General features: G+C 27.5%; 2 protein-coding genes across 2 annotated transcripts in view; one reads left to right on the forward strand and one right to left on the reverse strand.

The window, feature by feature from the left end:
* LOC117179121 (protein rhomboid) overlaps window positions 1-19,403 on the forward strand; it is a 573,161-nt gene that overhangs the window by 220,052 nt on the left and 333,706 nt on the right. The gene's annotated exons all lie outside the window — the stretch shown is intronic.
* The window catches only part of LOC117178467, a 12,045-nt gene continuing 3,520 nt past the window's right edge, over window positions 10,879-19,403 (reverse strand). The window contains exons 2-5 of the mRNA XM_033369893.1: window positions 15,142-15,180; window positions 14,603-14,741; window positions 11,976-12,095; window positions 10,879-11,779 (exon numbers count right to left, since the gene is read on the reverse strand). Coding sequence (XP_033225784.1) covers window positions 11,649-11,779; window positions 11,976-12,095; window positions 14,603-14,741; window positions 15,142-15,180 — 429 coding nt within the window. The 3' untranslated portion in view covers window positions 10,879-11,648. The remainder of the gene's footprint in view (window positions 11,780-11,975; window positions 12,096-14,602; window positions 14,742-15,141; window positions 15,181-19,403) is intronic.

Genomic DNA, 19,403 nt, shown 5'->3' on the forward strand with positions numbered 1-19,403 from the left:
TTCATTTTTTATCTCATATGGAGTTAAACCCTTTAAATGAAAATGTTTGATTACCGCTCTGAAGTCGTTTTTTTCCATTTTTCTTAACGAAGAATTTTTTTTTTCATTTGGTTATGAAAACACGTAAACTCAGAAGATGTGGACTGTGACTGCACCATATATCTAGTCGGGAGTGGTGCTGACTGAAAACAGATGATTTGGAGCGATTCACGCGCCATCTGTTGGTCATTCTAAGGACTTATTGAACTACCCTCGTATGCTAACCTAAGAGTGCAAAAACAGCCATTTTTGCCTATATTTGAGGTCATGTAGAATCAAATTTTTGTATTCACTCAAAAAACCTTAAACGCCATTTTAAAGTAAAAGTCTCGCCCATTCGAATGCCGTTGCGTTTACTAAAATATCTCTCGTTTTTGCTAATATATCACATTTTGAAATTTGTATATTTGTGAGATTACCTCTGTTTAGGGAAAAAATCGCTGTTTTTGCACTTTTAGGTTAGGATATCTCGAAAACCACAGCCAATTGAAAAATTTAGACATGAGATTTGGATTCAGCATACCAAAACCTTCAGTGAAGTGTATTATGCTTTCTGGGTCAAAATCTTGTGAGTCTGGTATGCTGAATCCGAATCTGATATCCAAATTTCTCAATTGTCTCTAGTTTACGAGATATCCTAACCTAAAAGAGGAAAACAGCGATTTTTGAACTAAAAAGAGGTAAATTCACAAACATAAAATTTCAAAATGTAATATCTCAGCAAAAACGAGAGATATTTGAGCAAACTCAACGGCATTAGAAAGGGCGAGACTTTTACTTTCAAATGACATTTATGGTTTTTTGAGTGATTACAAAAATTAGATTCTACATAACCTCAAATATAGGAAAAAATTTCTGTTTTTGTACCTTTGGGTTAGCATATCTCAGAAATTCAGAAATTTGCACCTCAGATTCAGATTTAACATAGATAAATCATTCGTAAATGTATATTCTGCTTTCTGGTTCAAAACCTTGTCGGTTTTAATTAATATCTCTGTAACATGATTGCAAATATCCTTGATATTTATATCACAGATATCATTTTATTTTTTCTGATAAATAACAAATCTTATTTTTATTCATCCATATTGGTGAGAGATTATAGAGAACTTGCTTTGATGCAACAAGTCCTATAGTGTATGTAGTAGTTTCAGTCTAAAATAGGGTATAATTTATCGTAAATATAGACCCTATTTTTACGCTGAACGTGCAGAAACGGCCAATTTCAGACAATTTCGGTTTTTTTTTGTAAATTTAAAGTAGGATCTAAATTACATTAGAATCGCTGCTTATTTAGAACCTACGGAACAGAAATAAAAAAAAATTTAATTTAAATTAATTCAATGCAAATGTAAAAAAATAACAATGTACTATTTACTGTGAAAATACCTTTTTTCTATTATTTAATAATAAAGTTACTTTCGCTCATGTCAAATATAAACCAAAGTAATTTTGTATAGACTGAGAAACTTAAATAGGTCCAATAAAATACTTTTTGACTGAAAAAATTTTTTCTTGTTTCAATGAATTATGGTTTTCACATGAAAAAATCATTTTCGTTATAACCAAAGTTTCTTTTAGTGCAAAAAAATATTTGAGGAACCATTTTTCACATGGGTTCTCTGTGTTTTTTATTGTTGCGACTTTTCATGATATAACGAATAATTCATTTCCAAACCTCTAAATTTTTGAAAAAATCAAAATGGTTTGCTACCTCAAACTTTACCTTCGCCATCCTACCTTGTTTGTATTTGTTTTGAAAACATTACTATTAGAAATATAGAAACTTAAAAAATATTTAATTAATCCTATAATTATATTTAAAAGCCTTAATAATGCTGTTACTTGTTTAAAAAAAAAATCCCTAATAAACTTTAAAATTTCAAAACGATTTTTGGTGTAGAAGTAATTTTAAAAATTTTGGAAAATTTTAATTTCTCACACACACACACACATGTTTGCAAATATCGGAAATACTATAGCTGAAATCGAAAACAATTACTTTCAGAATTACATTCTCATTACGAAACTCGCGCTTCGCCCTCAATAATTTGTGCTCAATTGAAGAACATCATCAAGATGATTCATAAATCTTGTGAAAATCTACTAAAAACAATGTATTAAACTTCTGAATCTCTTGAAACCAAAATTGCATATTTTTAAAAATGATCAAACTTTTGGAACCGGTCTAATTAAGAAATTTCATGATAATAGTTTCGAAAAACATTTATTTTATATCTAGTAGAAATTTCATTTTATATTTTTTAACATATTTAAAAAAAATGCTTCTCCTTTTTTTTGAAAATTTTAAAAATGTTGAAAAGCATATCATTTTTTTAAGTTTTATCGAATTTAAAAATGTCATCAGGATTATTTGGAAACCTTTTTGACGTGTACCAGAAAATTTGACAACAACTTCTTAAACACATAACTAACTTTTTGAATTTTTGTCTAATCGAAAAATTTAACTTATATAGTTTCTAAATATATTTTATATCTTGTACTAAATTTAAATGAAATTCACTAACCTTTTAGAACAATATTTTGTCTATTTCTTTGAAAATTTTGAAAAATTTCAAAAGTTCATAACTTTTCGAACTAGCATCCAAATTAAAAATTTTATGTGTATAATCCCATTTTGGGAACTTAAGAAGTGCATCAAAGGCTGACTAGCTTGGATAAATCCTTGTAGAATATGTTTGGCTACAACATTAGGGTGTATTAATGTATATATACAGGCAGACCCCGATAGAATAATATGATTTTCGGATTCTGTGAGTGCCGAAACGTAAAGATCCGTTAAAAACCAGAGATTGCAAATTTGGACGATTACATTACACTCTCATGAATGAGAATGTAAAAATTAAATTCTTTGAAATTGTCAACATTCTTTCAAAATCTTTGCAAATAGCTCAAAATATTGAAAATCTCTTTAAATGCTTGAAATGGTTTGAAATTCTTTAATACTGTTGAAAAAATTATATGACATCGCACTAAAATATTATAATACCCCTTAAGTTCCCGTAAACTCAAATTAAATCTAATTATATTCCTTGAACTTTCTTATAATCACTTACAATATTGAATAAAATCCCTCAAAAGTCCCTTGAAAATTTTGTATTTAAATACTTTGAACAATTTCAAGTCATATAAAATCCCTTGCAATTTCTTAATGCTTCTGGAGATTCTTTCAAATCTTATAAAATACCCTACAATCATTAAAATCCTTTTGGAATCTCTTGAAATCTCTTCAGATTTTTATAATCTATTAAAATTCTTTGAAATCTTTTGAAAAATTCTAAAATGATTAACATTCTTTAAAATCGTCAAAGATACCGTGAAAAATATGAACATCTTTTTTATATCTTTGAAATCCTTTGCAAACCTTGCAATTCATGCAATTCTTGTGAATGAATTATTTGAATTCGCAATAAAGTATTATATGATCTCTAAAATTCCGTGAAGTACATAAAATCGTATGATATTCCTCGAAATCTTTTATTATATTTAAAGTTCTATAAAATCTGCAAGTATCCTGAAAACTCATTAAAACAGTTTACTGAAAGCATTTAGAATCCTTTAGAATTAATGAAATTCGCAGAAATCTGATAAAAGCCCCTGGTTTTTTTATAAGGTTGATTAGATAAAAAGTATTGATTAACAATATTGATTACATCCCTCCCCTTTCATGTGACCCCACAACAAAAAGAGCTGTTACGTAATTTATGGATGACCCATTAGTGAAAATATTAAATACTTCTGAAGTAAATTGGGTTATTCGCCCCTTGTTCTATGTTTAATAAAATTGCGCGGTATTTCTGTGAATACACACGTTTTAAGGAAATTATTTTAACTGGAATAAACTCAGCTGTCAAAGACGTATAAATAATTCTGATATTTCCACTTGGGGTAATGAATTATAAATACGTTCGTTGGAAGACGTAACAAGGTGTGATTCAGATTTGCATGAGATAGCTTATTAACAAGTATCACAATTACGCCTTCTTATTGGTTCAATAAAGCTGAAAATGCCACATAATCGCTTCACTGTAATAAATTGTCCTGTTTTTCATATTTTACATTTCTATATCTCCCACCCTCCACGTGATTTTATAGACCAAGTGCCTGTCTGTATGTCTGTCTGTAGTCTGCCTGTATGTCTACCTGTATGTCTGCCTGTCTGCCTGTATGTCTGTCTGTATTTCTGCCTGTATGTCTGTCTGTATGTCTGTCTGTATGCATGGTTACCTGAATGTTGCAGCCAAGCTACATTTAAAGGATTTGTCAAATCGAGTAAGCTCTTGATACACTTCTTAAGATGTCCAAAATGAAGGTTAAGTTCGTTTAGCAGATATTTCCAACCAAAATAAAAATATTGTCAGCATTTTCAAAATTAAATTTTTTTAAAAATTTCTTATAGATGGGCAGAAGACTTGAAAGTTATCGAAATAAAATTTTCAATTTCAATAAATATGAGAAAAGTTACGAACTTTTCAAAAATTTGAAATGTTCAAAAAATAGAAAATTTTTTTTTTTAGATCCAAAAACTTCATTAGAAATGTTCACAAGAAAAAAAATATATTTCAAAACTATTCTTGCCAAATTTTTCGATTAGCCCAAAATTTGAAAAGTTAGAGCTTTTTCAAAATTTTAAACAAATTTTTACATTACGTTTCGGCATTCACATAATCCGAAAATCATACAGTTTTATCGGTGCCTACCTGTACGTCTGTATGTATGGTTAACTGAATGTTGCAGCCACGCTACTTTTGAAGGACTTGTCCAATCAAGTCAGCCCTTGATATACTTCTTAAGGTTTCCAACATGAAGGTTAAGTTAGTTAAGCACATATTTCTAAACAAAATAAAAAAATGTAGAGGATTTTCGAAATTTGAAAATTTTTTTTCCTTTAAATTTTGGAAATTTTTGTCAAAGTTTCTTAAAGATGAGTAGAATACTTGCCAATTATTCAATTAAAATTTGCAATTTCGATGAAAATTAGAACACTTATATAATTTTGAGAGTTTTTCAAATTTTCAGAGATATAGAAAAAAATATTTGTCTAAAAGAGAAGGGAATTTCAATCAAATTCGGCACTAGATGTCCCATACATTTAGAAACTATATTAGTTAAATTTTTCGATTAGGCGAAGATTCAAAAAGTTAGAGCGTTTTCAAAATATGAATACCAATTTTTTATGAGTTTTAGAAATTCTTGTCAAATTTTTGGGTACACGTCAAGAATACTTGCAAATTATCCTAATGGCATTTTTAAATTCGATCAAACTTCAAAAAGTTATATGCTTTTCAACATTTTGAAAAGATAGATTAAGAAATGACAATCCAAATTTCTACTAGATATAAAATATATGTTTTTCGTAACTATTATCATAAAAATTCTTAATTAGACAAAATTTTCAAAAGTTAAATCATTTTCGAAAATATACAATTTTCGTTTTTAAGAGATCCATAAGTTCAAAGCGTTGTTTTAAGTAGATTTTAACAGAATTTACATATCATCTTGATGAAGTTTTTCAACTAAACACAAGTTATAGAGCGCGAAGCCCGAGTTTTGTAATGAGAATGTAATCGTCAAAGCCGTAGGTACTTTGAGAACATTCTTTAAAAACAAATCGAAAAAATTGCAGTAACAATTTCTGACTTAAATTTTTTAGAAGTTTAAATCACAGTTTTCAATTTAAGTTATAGTATTTACGATATTTGAAAAATGTAATTAAAGTGTACTCATTAAACGTACGACAACGAGCGTAAGTATTAACCCTTCTTCATAACCTCTTATCTACCGTAATTTTTGACGAGTGAAATTTTTTCGTAGATTTATTTAGGGGTCATCTAAAAATACCGGAAGACGATTTAGGAAAGGATGGGTTGTTCGAATACGGTTTTTACTTTTAAATTAATAAAGTAATTTAACTTTTAAACTTAATAGTACCGATTTTTTAAACAAAAACTCTAAACTCCCAACAACAAATATAATAGTTGACATTTAACCAAGCAAAGATTTTTATTTAAAGTCAGAAACAGTTGAATTGAATCAAAAAAGAAGAGATTTTAACAAAATACTTTAATCCTCAACTCAAAAAGATTTCTTAGTCAATAAAGAAATAATTCATTTAAATGTAAAATTTTGAAATTAAAAAAATGAATTATCAATTAAGAAAAATTATTTTCTACTATAAAGCACGAATTCTGAAAAAATACATAATTTTAAAGCAAAAGTGAAACTTTAAAGCTATAATCACGAGTTTTCTATAAAATATTTAAATTTTTTTACCAAATGATTACATTTTTTTAACCAAAATGATCAATATTTATCCAAGAAGATTAATTTTCTACTAAAAAAGACAAATTCCCAACAAAACACGAATTTTTGACCAAATATTTGCATTTTGAACCGAGTAGATTATTTATCAAAAAGACGAATTTTTAACAGAATACATAAATTTCTAAGCTTTTGAATTTCCAAGGGACAAGGAGGAATTGTGTACACACACAATTTGAATTTGCAACCCCAACATATGAAATTTCAAATAACCGTTTATTTTCAAAGAAATAGATAAATTTTTAGTTAAAAAAATATTTTTTTCCCGCAGAAAGGGAAACGTCAACTAAAAAAAAATGAAGTTTAAGAAAGTAGTATATCTCTTCACGAAGGAGAATTAAATTGTTAGTCTACAAAAAGATTATTTTTTACTGAAATATATGATAGTTGATATTTCAACAAAAATTATTTTAATTTTACACAATACACAACATAATTAAAACAAGAAGGACACATTTTTAACCAAATAGTTGAATTTTTATATTATATAAGATCGCTTTTTAACAAAAAATGTAATCAATAAATTTCTGTTGAAAAACATTGATTTTTAATTTAGAAAAGTGAATTTTTATACAAAACAGTTGAATTTGATACCAAGTAGTTGAATTTTCGACCGAGTTGTTGAATTTTCAAGCCCAAAGAAATAATTTTCCACAAATCATTTCTACTAATCTCCTGAATTTCCAAGCCAAAATTATGAATCTTTTACAAAAAAAGTTTATTTTTAACAAAATAGTTGCACTTTAAGCCCACTTTAGTTACTATGCAATGTATGCGATACCTCAAATATGTACGCGGCTTCAGTCTTTCTAGAAATATGAACACTATTGCAATGAAAAAATATAAATAAAGTGAAATTTATCGCCTTTTTATAATTAATTTTAAAATTTATTTTAAAACATTGGGAGCCCTCCCCATCACCTTGCACAACATCTCCGAAAATAATAATTTTGACAATGAATTAGAAAAATGCGAATATATTCAATTCTGGAAGCGGCCAAAAGGGCCGTTTTCATGCAAATGAACACATACATAGACCTAAATAAGTTAATATAGTTTGAAATTTTCGCCAAACAACAAGTAATTTTCCACTAAAAATTAGTAAATATTTTAATAAATCAATGTACTATTTTTCTACTCAATTAACTTTTCAAATCGGTTTATTACGTATTTCGACTGTTGAACGTAAAAACTTTTTAATCGATTTTTTGATATTACTGTTATGACTCATTGGTATTCTGTTATACTGTGAATTAAAAAAAAAACTTCATTCGTCAGCTTAATTTAAAAAATCCTAACCAACTTAAATTTTAAAACCTTGCCAAAAATTACTTCGATGTATGTAGTTTATTTTAGTATTTTTGCAAAGGTCCTTGTAAGCATATAAATCAATCTTAATAGGGTCCTGGAACATTTTACTACAATAAAAAATTTCAATAATAAATTACCTACTCTTTACATTTTTGAAAGAGAATTTGGTATGAATACATTAATTCAAAAAAAATTACAAATTAAATGAGTAATGTTTGAAATAATTAGAGAATATTGAGTTGTCGAATCGCTTCTAACAACCAGAGAAGAAAAGCGAAGGTTGATTTAATGGTCTTATTGACGAACTGTCGAATATAAAACTGGGGACTAAACTGCAGATTATTTCTTTATAGTGAAAATTATACCAAAACTTGATTTAAATTAAAGAACCATTTTTTGTCTTTATGATAAAATGACTTTGGTTTTAAAAATATGAATATGAAAAATATACATTGCTCTTATCTTTTTTATTGAAAACATTCATTACAACAAGATAAAAACATTATTATAACATGAATTGTCTTATCGCGATCTCGCAAGTAGCTTTTTATAATTTGCAAGAATATATCTCAAGATACTGTAAATTTTTGAAAATAAGTATAATTTTTATTATAAAACATAGTAACGCGTTACCTTGACTGGACTTTTTCAGAGTCCCCTGTTTTTTTCAAATTTTTTAAAAAGTAATTGGCAATCAACAAATTTATGATTCCCAATGATTTATTTGAAAATTTATGCGCTCAGAAATTCGGCGAATTGAACTAATAATAATAGATATTATTTTTTTCACGGAATCTGCATTATCATCAGAGAGATGGTAACCACCGATCAGTGTGGATATCTTTTTACCCACCGTGAAAATAAGAATGATCACTATCGATCTAAGTTAATTCTTCAAATAACAGAAAATTCTTAATGTGTCTTCACATCACCGAAAAAACATTAGATAAACTTTACATCGATTTTCGACGAAAGATTCTCCGCAACAAAAATTAACTTGACAGGATAAACTTTACACAAATACCGGTTAAACTTTCTGTTTTTTTCATGGCAAACATGTTTTTTGAAACATGCTTCTTGAAACTCTGCTGGCAATCGAACCACAAAACATCCGATTGCCGGTTAAAGCTACTAGAGAGATCGAAAGCAGAATCATTTTTCATAAATACATGATTTTTTCCAGGTGGTTACCATCTCTGATCAGGGGCGTACGCTAAAAAATGGTGCGGGGTGTTAGTGCTCCATTCAAATTTTACATGCCGTTAAAATTAAAATTAAACAAGTTTTTTTGCAACTTTCTGGGAGGGGGTGAACCCCCACCCCCTCCCCCTTGCATACGCCCCTGTCTGTGATGATAATAAAGAATCCTTAAAAAATTTGAGTTATGTTATGACATAAAACCTGACAAAACGATGCCTGTATTTCCGAAAAAGGATTCTAATTTCGATCTCTCTAGTAGTTTAAGGGAAAAGCGCATCCGAACAGCAATCGGAAGTTCTGTGATTCGATTCCCAACGGAGCGAAGGAGAAGATCTTTTTTCAGAAAAAATGTAATTTTAATAGTTATTAGTTTTAAATGCTCAAACTTTCTGAGAGTTATTGAAACATGAAATCAAATGAAGTGGTACAATCCTTATTTTCAAATTGATAACAATTCTTATGACATCGTGAATTACATAACACTCATATAGAAACGTCCTCTTTTATCAGTTATATGATTTATAATAAAATAATAGAAGTTAGGGATTCAACAAATAAATATATTTCGCATGAATCTGCAGAATATCTAGTAGGGCGGTGTACACTTTTTCCGAATTTACATGCATTTCACGTTCAAATTTGTTCAAATCCATACTCAAATTAATAAGTTTAAATAAAAATAATATTGAGAGGTTCATAAAGTCCCATAAAGTTTAGGACGTTCATCCTAAAAGAAAAAAATACGTTTTTGTACATTTTACTTAGAATCATAAATGTAAGGTGAATCTATTTCAAACTCGATTTGTTTTCATAATTAACCATATTAATTAATTATCGTCCCCATAAGTTTGTTTTAGTGGGTCCCAAAAAAACTCCATAAATGAACAATAGGGCCCTGAGAATTTTTGACGTTAATATTGATTTTTTTGCTGCTTTTAAATGCAAATTGTTTCTATTACATACATTTGTACTTTATATTGATGATTAAATGTTTAAATAAATTCTATAAACAATGTATTATTGTTTGTAGTAATTTTCTTTTTGAATGGAGCTAGAAAAGTCGTGTTTTTTTGTTCAACATTTGAAAATTGTTTTAAACTTTTCAGTTCGAGCGGGTCAATAATTAATTAAATTCAAGAGCAAGATTTTTTTTAACCATTAATTATTATGAATTAAAATATTCTAGGAATAATGCTAAAATGCTGAACTTCTTTCTAAAATTATCCAGGTTTCATGAACTTTTCATTTAAAGTGAGAAAATAATAAAATCGTGTTAAATAAAGTAATAGTTCTTTATCGTTAGTTTCTTTGAATAATGGCAGATATTTGCAGTTTTTTTTATTTCTATTTTTTTCACTTCTCACTTAGGGTGAGGTAATAATTAATGCATTTTAACAAACAGAATCACTCAAATAAGTTACTATTGTTTATAAGTGTCTTCTATGTTAATCCTAGATGATTGCGATATTTTCTGAAATTGTTACTCTGCTTTGGATTTTTATTTTTAAGCAATTAATGAATCAAAATAAAAAGAGAATAATTTTTTAAATTATCTCTCTTTTTCTAAATATATTTATCTGAAATATTACATGTATTAAAAATATTCTTCAAATTTTCTATAAAGATCATATTGAATGGAAAATTTTCTCGAAGTAGTAACTAAGATCCAATTTGTTTGCATTATTATTAATATTTATTGTATTATTTTTTCATTACTAAAAAGCTAAAGCGAAGTTTAAAACTTGAGCAAAATCGACAACTATCTAGCATTAATATTGAAGAAAACAGTTAGGAACAATAAAAATTTGTTTACGATTATATTTGCTAAAGTGATGTAATCATTATGTCACTATAAGTAAAAAGTGACAAGAACCTAAAAATTTATAAAAGCACGCAAATTTCTAACATTATTAGAAAAATATTATCAAAAATAATAATAAATTATTTAAAGAATAATTTGGTGAACTTAAATTGATTATTAGCACTCATTTTTGGGATCATCTAAAATAAAATTATGTGAGTAATAGTACTAAAGTTTTATTCATATGTCTTCTATAACTCATTGTAAACGGAAATGCTGAGTTTTCGCTTGATTGAGTATATCTTTAAAATTTTTAATATAATTAACAAAAGCGTATTTTTTATGGGAAATACGTGTTGATATTCACGTGGATCGCGGAACCCATAAATATAAATTGTTTTCAACAAAAAAAAAATTAATTTTGTTTGTAGCTTAGAACAAATTTCGAGGTGATATGCATAGTAATTCAGAACAAAAATTTTCAAATACATTTTCGGACCACCCTCATGTCCTTCCATACAAAATGAAAGATTACCTAAGCTCGTACAGTGTAGAATAGAATATAGTTAACGGGTTTCTTATTTTGTAAGGCAAATTATGATAACATATCACCTTCGAAACAATTACAGAGTTTTATTTTACATACATTTTTTTGCCCTGCAGTTACATTTATAAAAATCCTGGCCACAATTGATCACAAGGCTTTAGTAACATTTTTGTGATTTCATTGTGAGAAGATGTTTGCCAAATGCTTAGCTATAGCATGGATCTTATTTAGCTACAGCCATTACATCGCACCGGCTCTCTGGCTTTTAAGTTTAAAATATTACTTAAATTTTAGGGTTTTTTTTCAATTCTAGATAGCTGTACTATCAAGAAATGGGAAATTACTCTATCATTTATCTCATTTCAATCGAAGTTATACATTACTTGCTGCATGAGAAATTGCATTTGACTATATCCTGTCCTCAGGGTTTAGTTTCCGTTCCTTATACTTGATAAACATAATTTTGTCATATCTGGCAACAGGTTGTCCAAAGTAAACCACCCAATCACCTGTGATACATTTGACTTCCCTTGTAAAATCTAATCAGTTCAGAAATATACAGTAATTAATAAATTAAAATATAAAAAATATCATTAACCTAAAACTGAACATTTGTACTGAATTGTAAGTCTACTGAAAATTGTGCAAGGGAAAAAAATAAATTATCATAATTTGACTTTTTAGACAAAATTGTTTAATGTTTTTTTTTAGATTGTGCTTAAAATTTTAAATTACCTTTTTCACCAGGTGCACTAAATTCATAAATGTTGTTTTCGTGGACTATCCCAATAGGATTCTTTACACTACCTGGACGGTACAGGTGAGCATTATTAGGAAGAGCAGCTGGCTTTGGTGCTTAAATAAAATGTAATGATAATTTTAAATTTGCAAACAGTTACTAAAAAATAATTACTAATTTTTACTATATCTCAAGTTAAATTATTTTATTAAAAACCCAGAGACCGCTTCCAAAAAAGTTGTAATGTGTGGCAGGTGGGTATCTAAATATCACACTACCCCGTCTACTTAAAAAGTTAAGAATCATCATTCGAAACTGGAGATTATGGGAAGGTTTTGAGTGTACACTAAAGCGTTTCAAAATTGTAATTGAAGAAATTTTTTAACGCTAGAGAGGAATGATCCTCCCTCCATTTTATGAGGTTTCCGAGAGAAGAAATTCGATTTTTTGAATCTGGCCATAAGAACCCGTATTTTTGGGCCTAATATATCAAAATTGGAATTTTAAAGGAGTCCATTAAAAATGAGAAGCTCAAGAACTTGTTATCAACCATTCACAAATTCAAGTTTAATCACATTTTAAGGAATGTTCAACAAATATATTTCACCTAATAACTTTTAATTTGACGCACCTAACAACCTTCTCAGATGACCAGAAAATGCACACAAAAAAGCCATAGCAAGTAAACAATTATTGTTTGTTTCAATAAACTGTTTGCACAGTAAATCCGGGAAACTTTTTTGAATAAAGTTCTAAAAAACTTTAATTAAAAAAATTAACGTTAAAAGACACAATTAAAAAACCTAGTTCTGAAGTTTGTATCTATAACTTGAGATGTTTTGGTGTTGACCAGGTTAATTAATAAGTCAAGATTTCACTTTGAAATAATAAATGTTGTTGAATACTGATCCATATTTTCATTAAAAAATAACCAACTGCGAAGTGTCACAGTTCAGTTTGACTTTTCGACAGAAATTTGACGTTCTTCACCCGAAAAACCATGTAAAGATTATAGATTTTTCCTTTTGATTCTAAAGAGTATTGTTGCATCCATTGCTGAAAATCTTTCAGTGAGTAAAAAAATGATAGAAACGAAATTTCTATTTACTGTAATTTGAGACTCTCTATAGAAAATAAATTTGTTCTTAAATTAATCATCGAAAAGTCGAACCAAACGGTGAGACCTTAAGTTAGTTATTTTTTAATAAAAAAAATGGATCAGTAATTAACAACATTGATTAATCTGAAAGTAACATCTTCAATTTGTATCTGTGCGCGCTACTTTCAGGCAAAACATTTTTTTTTAATAGTCCGTTTTGTGAATATCCTATGATAAAACGATAACAAAATAAATAACGGGGGCATTTTGGTTGCTTATACATGCATTAATAATTCATTATAAAAACTTTTTTTCTGAAAATAAATAATATAAAAATTGTCCAAATCATACTTTTCACACTATCAATTTTGTGCATAATTTATGTAATTCTTTATGAAAATTATTTACAGAATATCTGCGGTGAAAAGTCAATGAAAACGCTTATGAATTAACCGTTTTTATATTGCTTATTCATAATTCATAAACGATATTATTAAAGGGATAATATTTGACAATAATTGTTGCTAAAGAAAGAATAAGCCAAAGAATTAATTACGTAATCATGCAATTATTAAAAACCGAATTAAATTATTGAATAATTGATTATATCAATGTCGAATAAATTACTTATGTATCAGAAGATAGATTACATTGTAAAAGCTTAAAAATTGTTTTTTAAACCGTTATTATTTTACCTTTTATTATCAACAATTAGCAATAATTGCTTCCTCTGCAATAATAAGCTTATAGTTAGACAATTTATTTTTTTCCAAATGAAAAATAAGAAAAGATTATATTTTTAGTAAACTGCAGATGCATATATGTGACCAAAATCATCATTTATCTCACTATATTTTTACCTTGCGTATCAACGCAACGAGCTATTAAAACAAAATCAACGCTTGTTTGGCTGAAAACAGCTTTCAAAAAATAGTTGTTTTTTTCAAATTCAGACCTCGTGACATAAAGTTTAAAACATTTTCTCTTTGGTTTGCTCATAATTTACTCCACTAAAACTTTTTCTCTGGTTTCATGAATGTAGAAATACCAGCTTCAAAATTGGGGTTTGAGCCTCTTTTTTTAAATTGAGATTTTCTGAAGAGATAAACCGTTTTAGGAACAAGAAAACGAACTTTACGTACTTAATACGTTAGAAAGGCCTTATTTCGTACGAGATGGCTGGTCTTTGATAGTTACTCTTTAAACATGTTCATATTCAACGAAAAAGATTGAATCTGGGGAAGAAAGTATCTACCAGTTACTGAAGAAATTTATTTAAACAAATGAGTATTTGAAAATTTCGGAAAAGCTGGAATTTTCTCTACCTTCCCTATGAAAAAAGTGTTTTAACAAATAAAGCATGTTTAAATAATTACAAAATATATTAAACGAACAACAGTAAAGCATAATATTTATGAACTGTTTAATATTTCCTAAAAAATATTAACTTTTCTCGTCTTTAGCTAAAATGTAAAATTTCTATCTCTAGTATTTGTTTCATATTGATTTTAGTTAGAAAATCACCTGGATTGTGCACTGGATCAAATGTAATGACTTGATAATTAACACGCATTCCATAAGGTCTTCCATTCAATACCACCAATTCTTCAGGTACTCGGCGTGGTAGCGGTGGTAAAAATTCTGGTTTTTTTTGGACGTGGTTCTGTAACAACAGATATATAGGGTCTAATTTGTGACCAAATTTTGTTAATGAAATTCAAATTTGTTGTTCTTAAAATATAAAGATAGCCTAAATGTTCAAGTACCGCCAAACCAAAGTAATTATGGATCACAGTCGGTAATTATGTATGAAGTCTTAGAAAATGTTCTAAAACCATTATCAGAAAAAAATGATAAAGCAATAGAGAAGCAACGCAACGTTAATACATATTTACACCAGCAATAATGCATAATTGCCCCGACTGATGGTAATTCGATTTTTATATTGTCTGAATCCTAACAGGCTTTCAATAGTATACCGAATTTTATATGCTAAGATTCTTATAAAGGTCGATTGATATTCATCATATTTGTTTTAGATTGTATTGCAATTTTTTAATTACCACCCATAAATCGTCGCCAGAGCCACATTGGAGCTGAGTCTGTGAAAAGAAATATGAGGATATTTTTTTAACAATGTTTTTTTTTCATCTTTAAAGTTAATATTATGATAGATTTAAATGTTTGATTTTCTCACAACGAAAATTTTGATTACCAAATCGAACACGAAAAATTGAGTCATTCTTCGTAGAAAACTGTGCTTTTATATATTTTCATAATTATGAATAACATTTTTAAAATTCAAACTAACATATTATAACTGTATTATATGAAATTTATGTTTAAAAAATGTATGTATATAAGAGAATGCTGAGATTGATGAATATTGAAAAAGAAATTTTTTCTTGTAAGAATTTCGAAAGGTTTCACAAGCATATAAAATTGTAGAACACGTATCCCAGGAGGTTTGAAAGATATTTATAATTTTCAAATGGGTTTTCAAAAATAATTCAAAACTTTAAAGGATTAAAAAAATCAAAACAAAATTTTAAGTGTGTTCGAAGATTTTTTCTGAATTTCCCAAACAGACTAACAAAGTTTTTAATTTGGCAGAATTAAAAAAATAATAATAATTTTACACTTAGAGAAATTTTCAAAAATGTACTGTAAAATGTAAAATGTATTCAGAAGTAGTTTTACAATTTTGAAAGGTTTTGAAAGGTTTTGAAAGTACAACAATTTTTTTGAAATTCTTCACAAAAAAGTTAAAAATATTTTATATTCAAAAAAGTGAATTGAAAAAGACTGTTAAAACTTATTTTCAACATTTTAAAACCTTTCTAAATTTTTCGAAAACAAGTATAAAAGATTTAAGGGAAATTTTTTTTTACTTTACAAGATTTAGAAAAATTCTAAGAAAAATTCTAATCAGCTCAAAAGATATTATTAGGAAGGTTTGAACAAATTTGAAACTTAATTTATCATTTGCAAATAAATACATTTTTTTCAAAACAAATTGTATATTTTAGAGGGTTTTGATATCAAATTTTGAAGTTTATGAAGGACTTAGAAAGGTTTAATATCATAAAAAAATTGTCTTAAGATTCGTGTGAAACTTTTAAATAGACTTTTTTTTAAAAGAACTTTTTAAAGAAAATTAAAAATTTCTTAAATGTTTTTCACAATTTTAGGAATAATTCAAGTTATAATTAAAAATATTTAAAAATTACAGAATTTTTAAAGAATTGAAAAATATATTCAAACTTCGAACAATTTTGGAAAATATACAACATAATTTTGAACTTCCAAGCTAGTTTGTTTTTAAGTTTATGGTGAGTAGAAGATTTATATATTTCAATAGAATTAAAATATTATACATTATTTTAATTATTCATGTTTTGGATTCCTAAATTATTAGTTATTAATCATAATTAAATTTCAATGATTGAAATACTTTTACACTTTAGAAAAATAAAAAAAATAGATTCAGGCATATACCATTTTATACTACTGCTCTTATTCAGGAAATGATTCATTATTTAATTAGCTAATCAATTATTGGAAGTAGAATTTATTTTTTTCATTTTTTTTCCAAAAGTCACTATTATTATGAAAGTTCTGATTTTTCCGATATAATTGGTCGAATTTAATCGTAAGTTAGACAAAAACCGTTATGATCGGTAAAAAATGACTGCGAAAGAAGTTTTTTTTAGAATACGTTTTGAAAACTAACAAGCTGTGAAATAGAACATGAATTTTACAAAAACAACAATGATATGAAAAAAAATATGAATTGCGAGATGAAATGTGAAGTCATACATAATGGATCCATAGCCCACTAGTTGTTTAAGAAAACAAGGATTTTAAAAATGTTGTTTGTTCGTTGCATGTCAGAAGTTTCAGTTTTAAAATCTGATAATATAACGCGTTCAAACTTTTAGTTTTATAGCCTTATTTAGTTTATAATCTTCCGATGTAAAACTTTTGCCGCGCACAGAACGAAGAACTTTCAGGAAAATACTATGTTTTCGAAATTCTTGGTGGGCGCCTTTTGCTGTGTTATAGATTTGAAGCTTTTCCCTAGAAAAAATTTTAATTAATTTTTTTATTCCGGCCAATTGAACGCCATGAGTCTGGATGTAAATTTCTTTTATAAAAAACAATGAGAAATTATTTATAATAAATGCTTTTATAACAATTAATAAATCGGACAGTTTTTTCAATAAATACTCATACCTATTTGAAACGGGGAAAACTAAATGGTACTAAGTTTAATTATCCTTATTTTATGGACTTATCACTGTTTAGCTTTCCTTGCTTCAATTTCACATCACAATGAAATACTTTTGATAAATTATATTCAATATTTGAAAGTACAGTAGAACCTCGACTATCCGGCCTTCAATTATCCTAGGCTCAGCGTTATCCGAGGCATCATTGCAGCTAAAAAACGATTGAGCAGATTGAAACAGTGCTCTATTATCGACTTCCTTGAGCCACGTTAGTTACAATGTTTTGTACCATAAAGATAAATCCACATTCGTAAGTTGTTTACTTTTATTTGCTAAATGTTTATATTTATTTTTCTATTCACGATATATAAAAATAGATAAATCTTCCGAATTTTGTACTTCTGACGTATTATTTGAGTTTTCAATTATCCGAGGTATCTCCTTTCCACATTATCTCGGATGATTGAGGTTCTACTGTATAATATATTTTAAAACATAATTTATCTGTTATAAAATTCTAATTACGAACAGAAGCAAAAAATATAATAAAAATGAAGAGAAGGCTATAAATGAAGATCCTCATTTTTCTGCAGCTAGAGAACAGACCTTCAAAGAATTTGCTCAGCTGTTACTGATAAGATGTTGACTATGTGTTATTTATATATTACTGGCCATTGTCTTATTATTGAGTAGCACATAAAAGCTCTACCTCCCCACTTCTTGCAGAAACTCTACGCAGTACGTTTTTTTACAATATTTTTATTTAGAAGTTTTTCCAAAATTGAAAAACTATTTCATTTAATCGTATCTCACACTCCTTGACTGCTGCGAGAATTTGGAGAGCCAAGCAGATACTAATTTACACTAGAATGAGTGTGGTAGACACTGGATGAAGACTCAGTGCTCCCAAATATCTGATATTATCGCACTGCGCATGCGCCACGTCAGCAATTAGATTCATTACCATTAGCTTGCTTTTATAAAATGATTAAATGTGCAAATAAATTATTTTCAATAAAAAATATTTGTTAAGCGCATCAAGATATTAAGAATGATTTAGAATGAATACTTGTGATAACAAAGGTATGTCTTCCTTTGAATTTTAAATCGATCATTCATTTTTATAACTGGTTGCATCAAGGATTTAAATTTTCAAAATTTACATGATGTAAAAAACTTTATTCACTGCCTACCTTATCCTCCTAGAGATTGATTCCTTCAACAAAGTTGCATGAAGCCAAATGAACATTTCCAGGTCGCTCTCAATTTTCGTCATATTGCTTATAATACACTTATTTCTATTTGAAATAAATTAGCAGAGGGCTATTATTACATTGAAAAAACTGGATATAAGCAGATTTTATTTTTAAGTTCGTATTTATGAACATACAATATTTATTTATAAAAATATTTAAATAAAATATAAGAATGTGTCTCATGATACAATACAATTTATTTCCTTTAATCAAAAAAGTAGATACTTCACGAAGCATTGAAAAGTGTCCGAGATGTTACGAATGCGTGAGTTTTTTCTTTTTAAAAAGATACAAAACAATTGTTTAAAACAATTTCCTTATTTATGAAAAGTATTTTTAAATCTATGTCAATAATTTTTCATCTTTTTAGGGTGAACACGCAAGCTAGTTTATGACTAAGTTAAATATTTTGTTTACCAATAAATTATTTCTTTAATTTAGCAAATATATCAGTTTCATTAAAATGAATTGTTTATAATGCTGATACTTAAAAGCAGTGCGTCATACGGAAAGAAGCAAATGACAAAAATATAATTTTTTGTTTATTTTTTGTTAATTTCTTTAAAATAGAATTAAACTCTTTAATACAAAAAACAAAAGTATAATAATTTAATATTTAAGCCGAAATTTCATCATGTGTTGCAGTGCTTTGTAAATATTTATTTATACTGCGCGTGAAATTCTCTAAAAAACATTTCCATTACATGGATTTGTTTCTTCGTGGAATTGAACAGTGAATTGGTTTTTTGTTATATCCTACAAATTAAAAAAAATTTAAACAATTTTAATTTGAAGAATTAAAACCCTTAATTTTTTTACGCCAAATCATCCCTTGGC

Source organism: Belonocnema kinseyi, chromosome 8 (assembly GCF_010883055.1).
Source record: "Belonocnema kinseyi isolate 2016_QV_RU_SX_M_011 chromosome 8, B_treatae_v1, whole genome shotgun sequence".
Classification (NCBI taxonomy): domain Eukaryota; kingdom Metazoa; phylum Arthropoda; class Insecta; order Hymenoptera; family Cynipidae; genus Belonocnema; species Belonocnema kinseyi.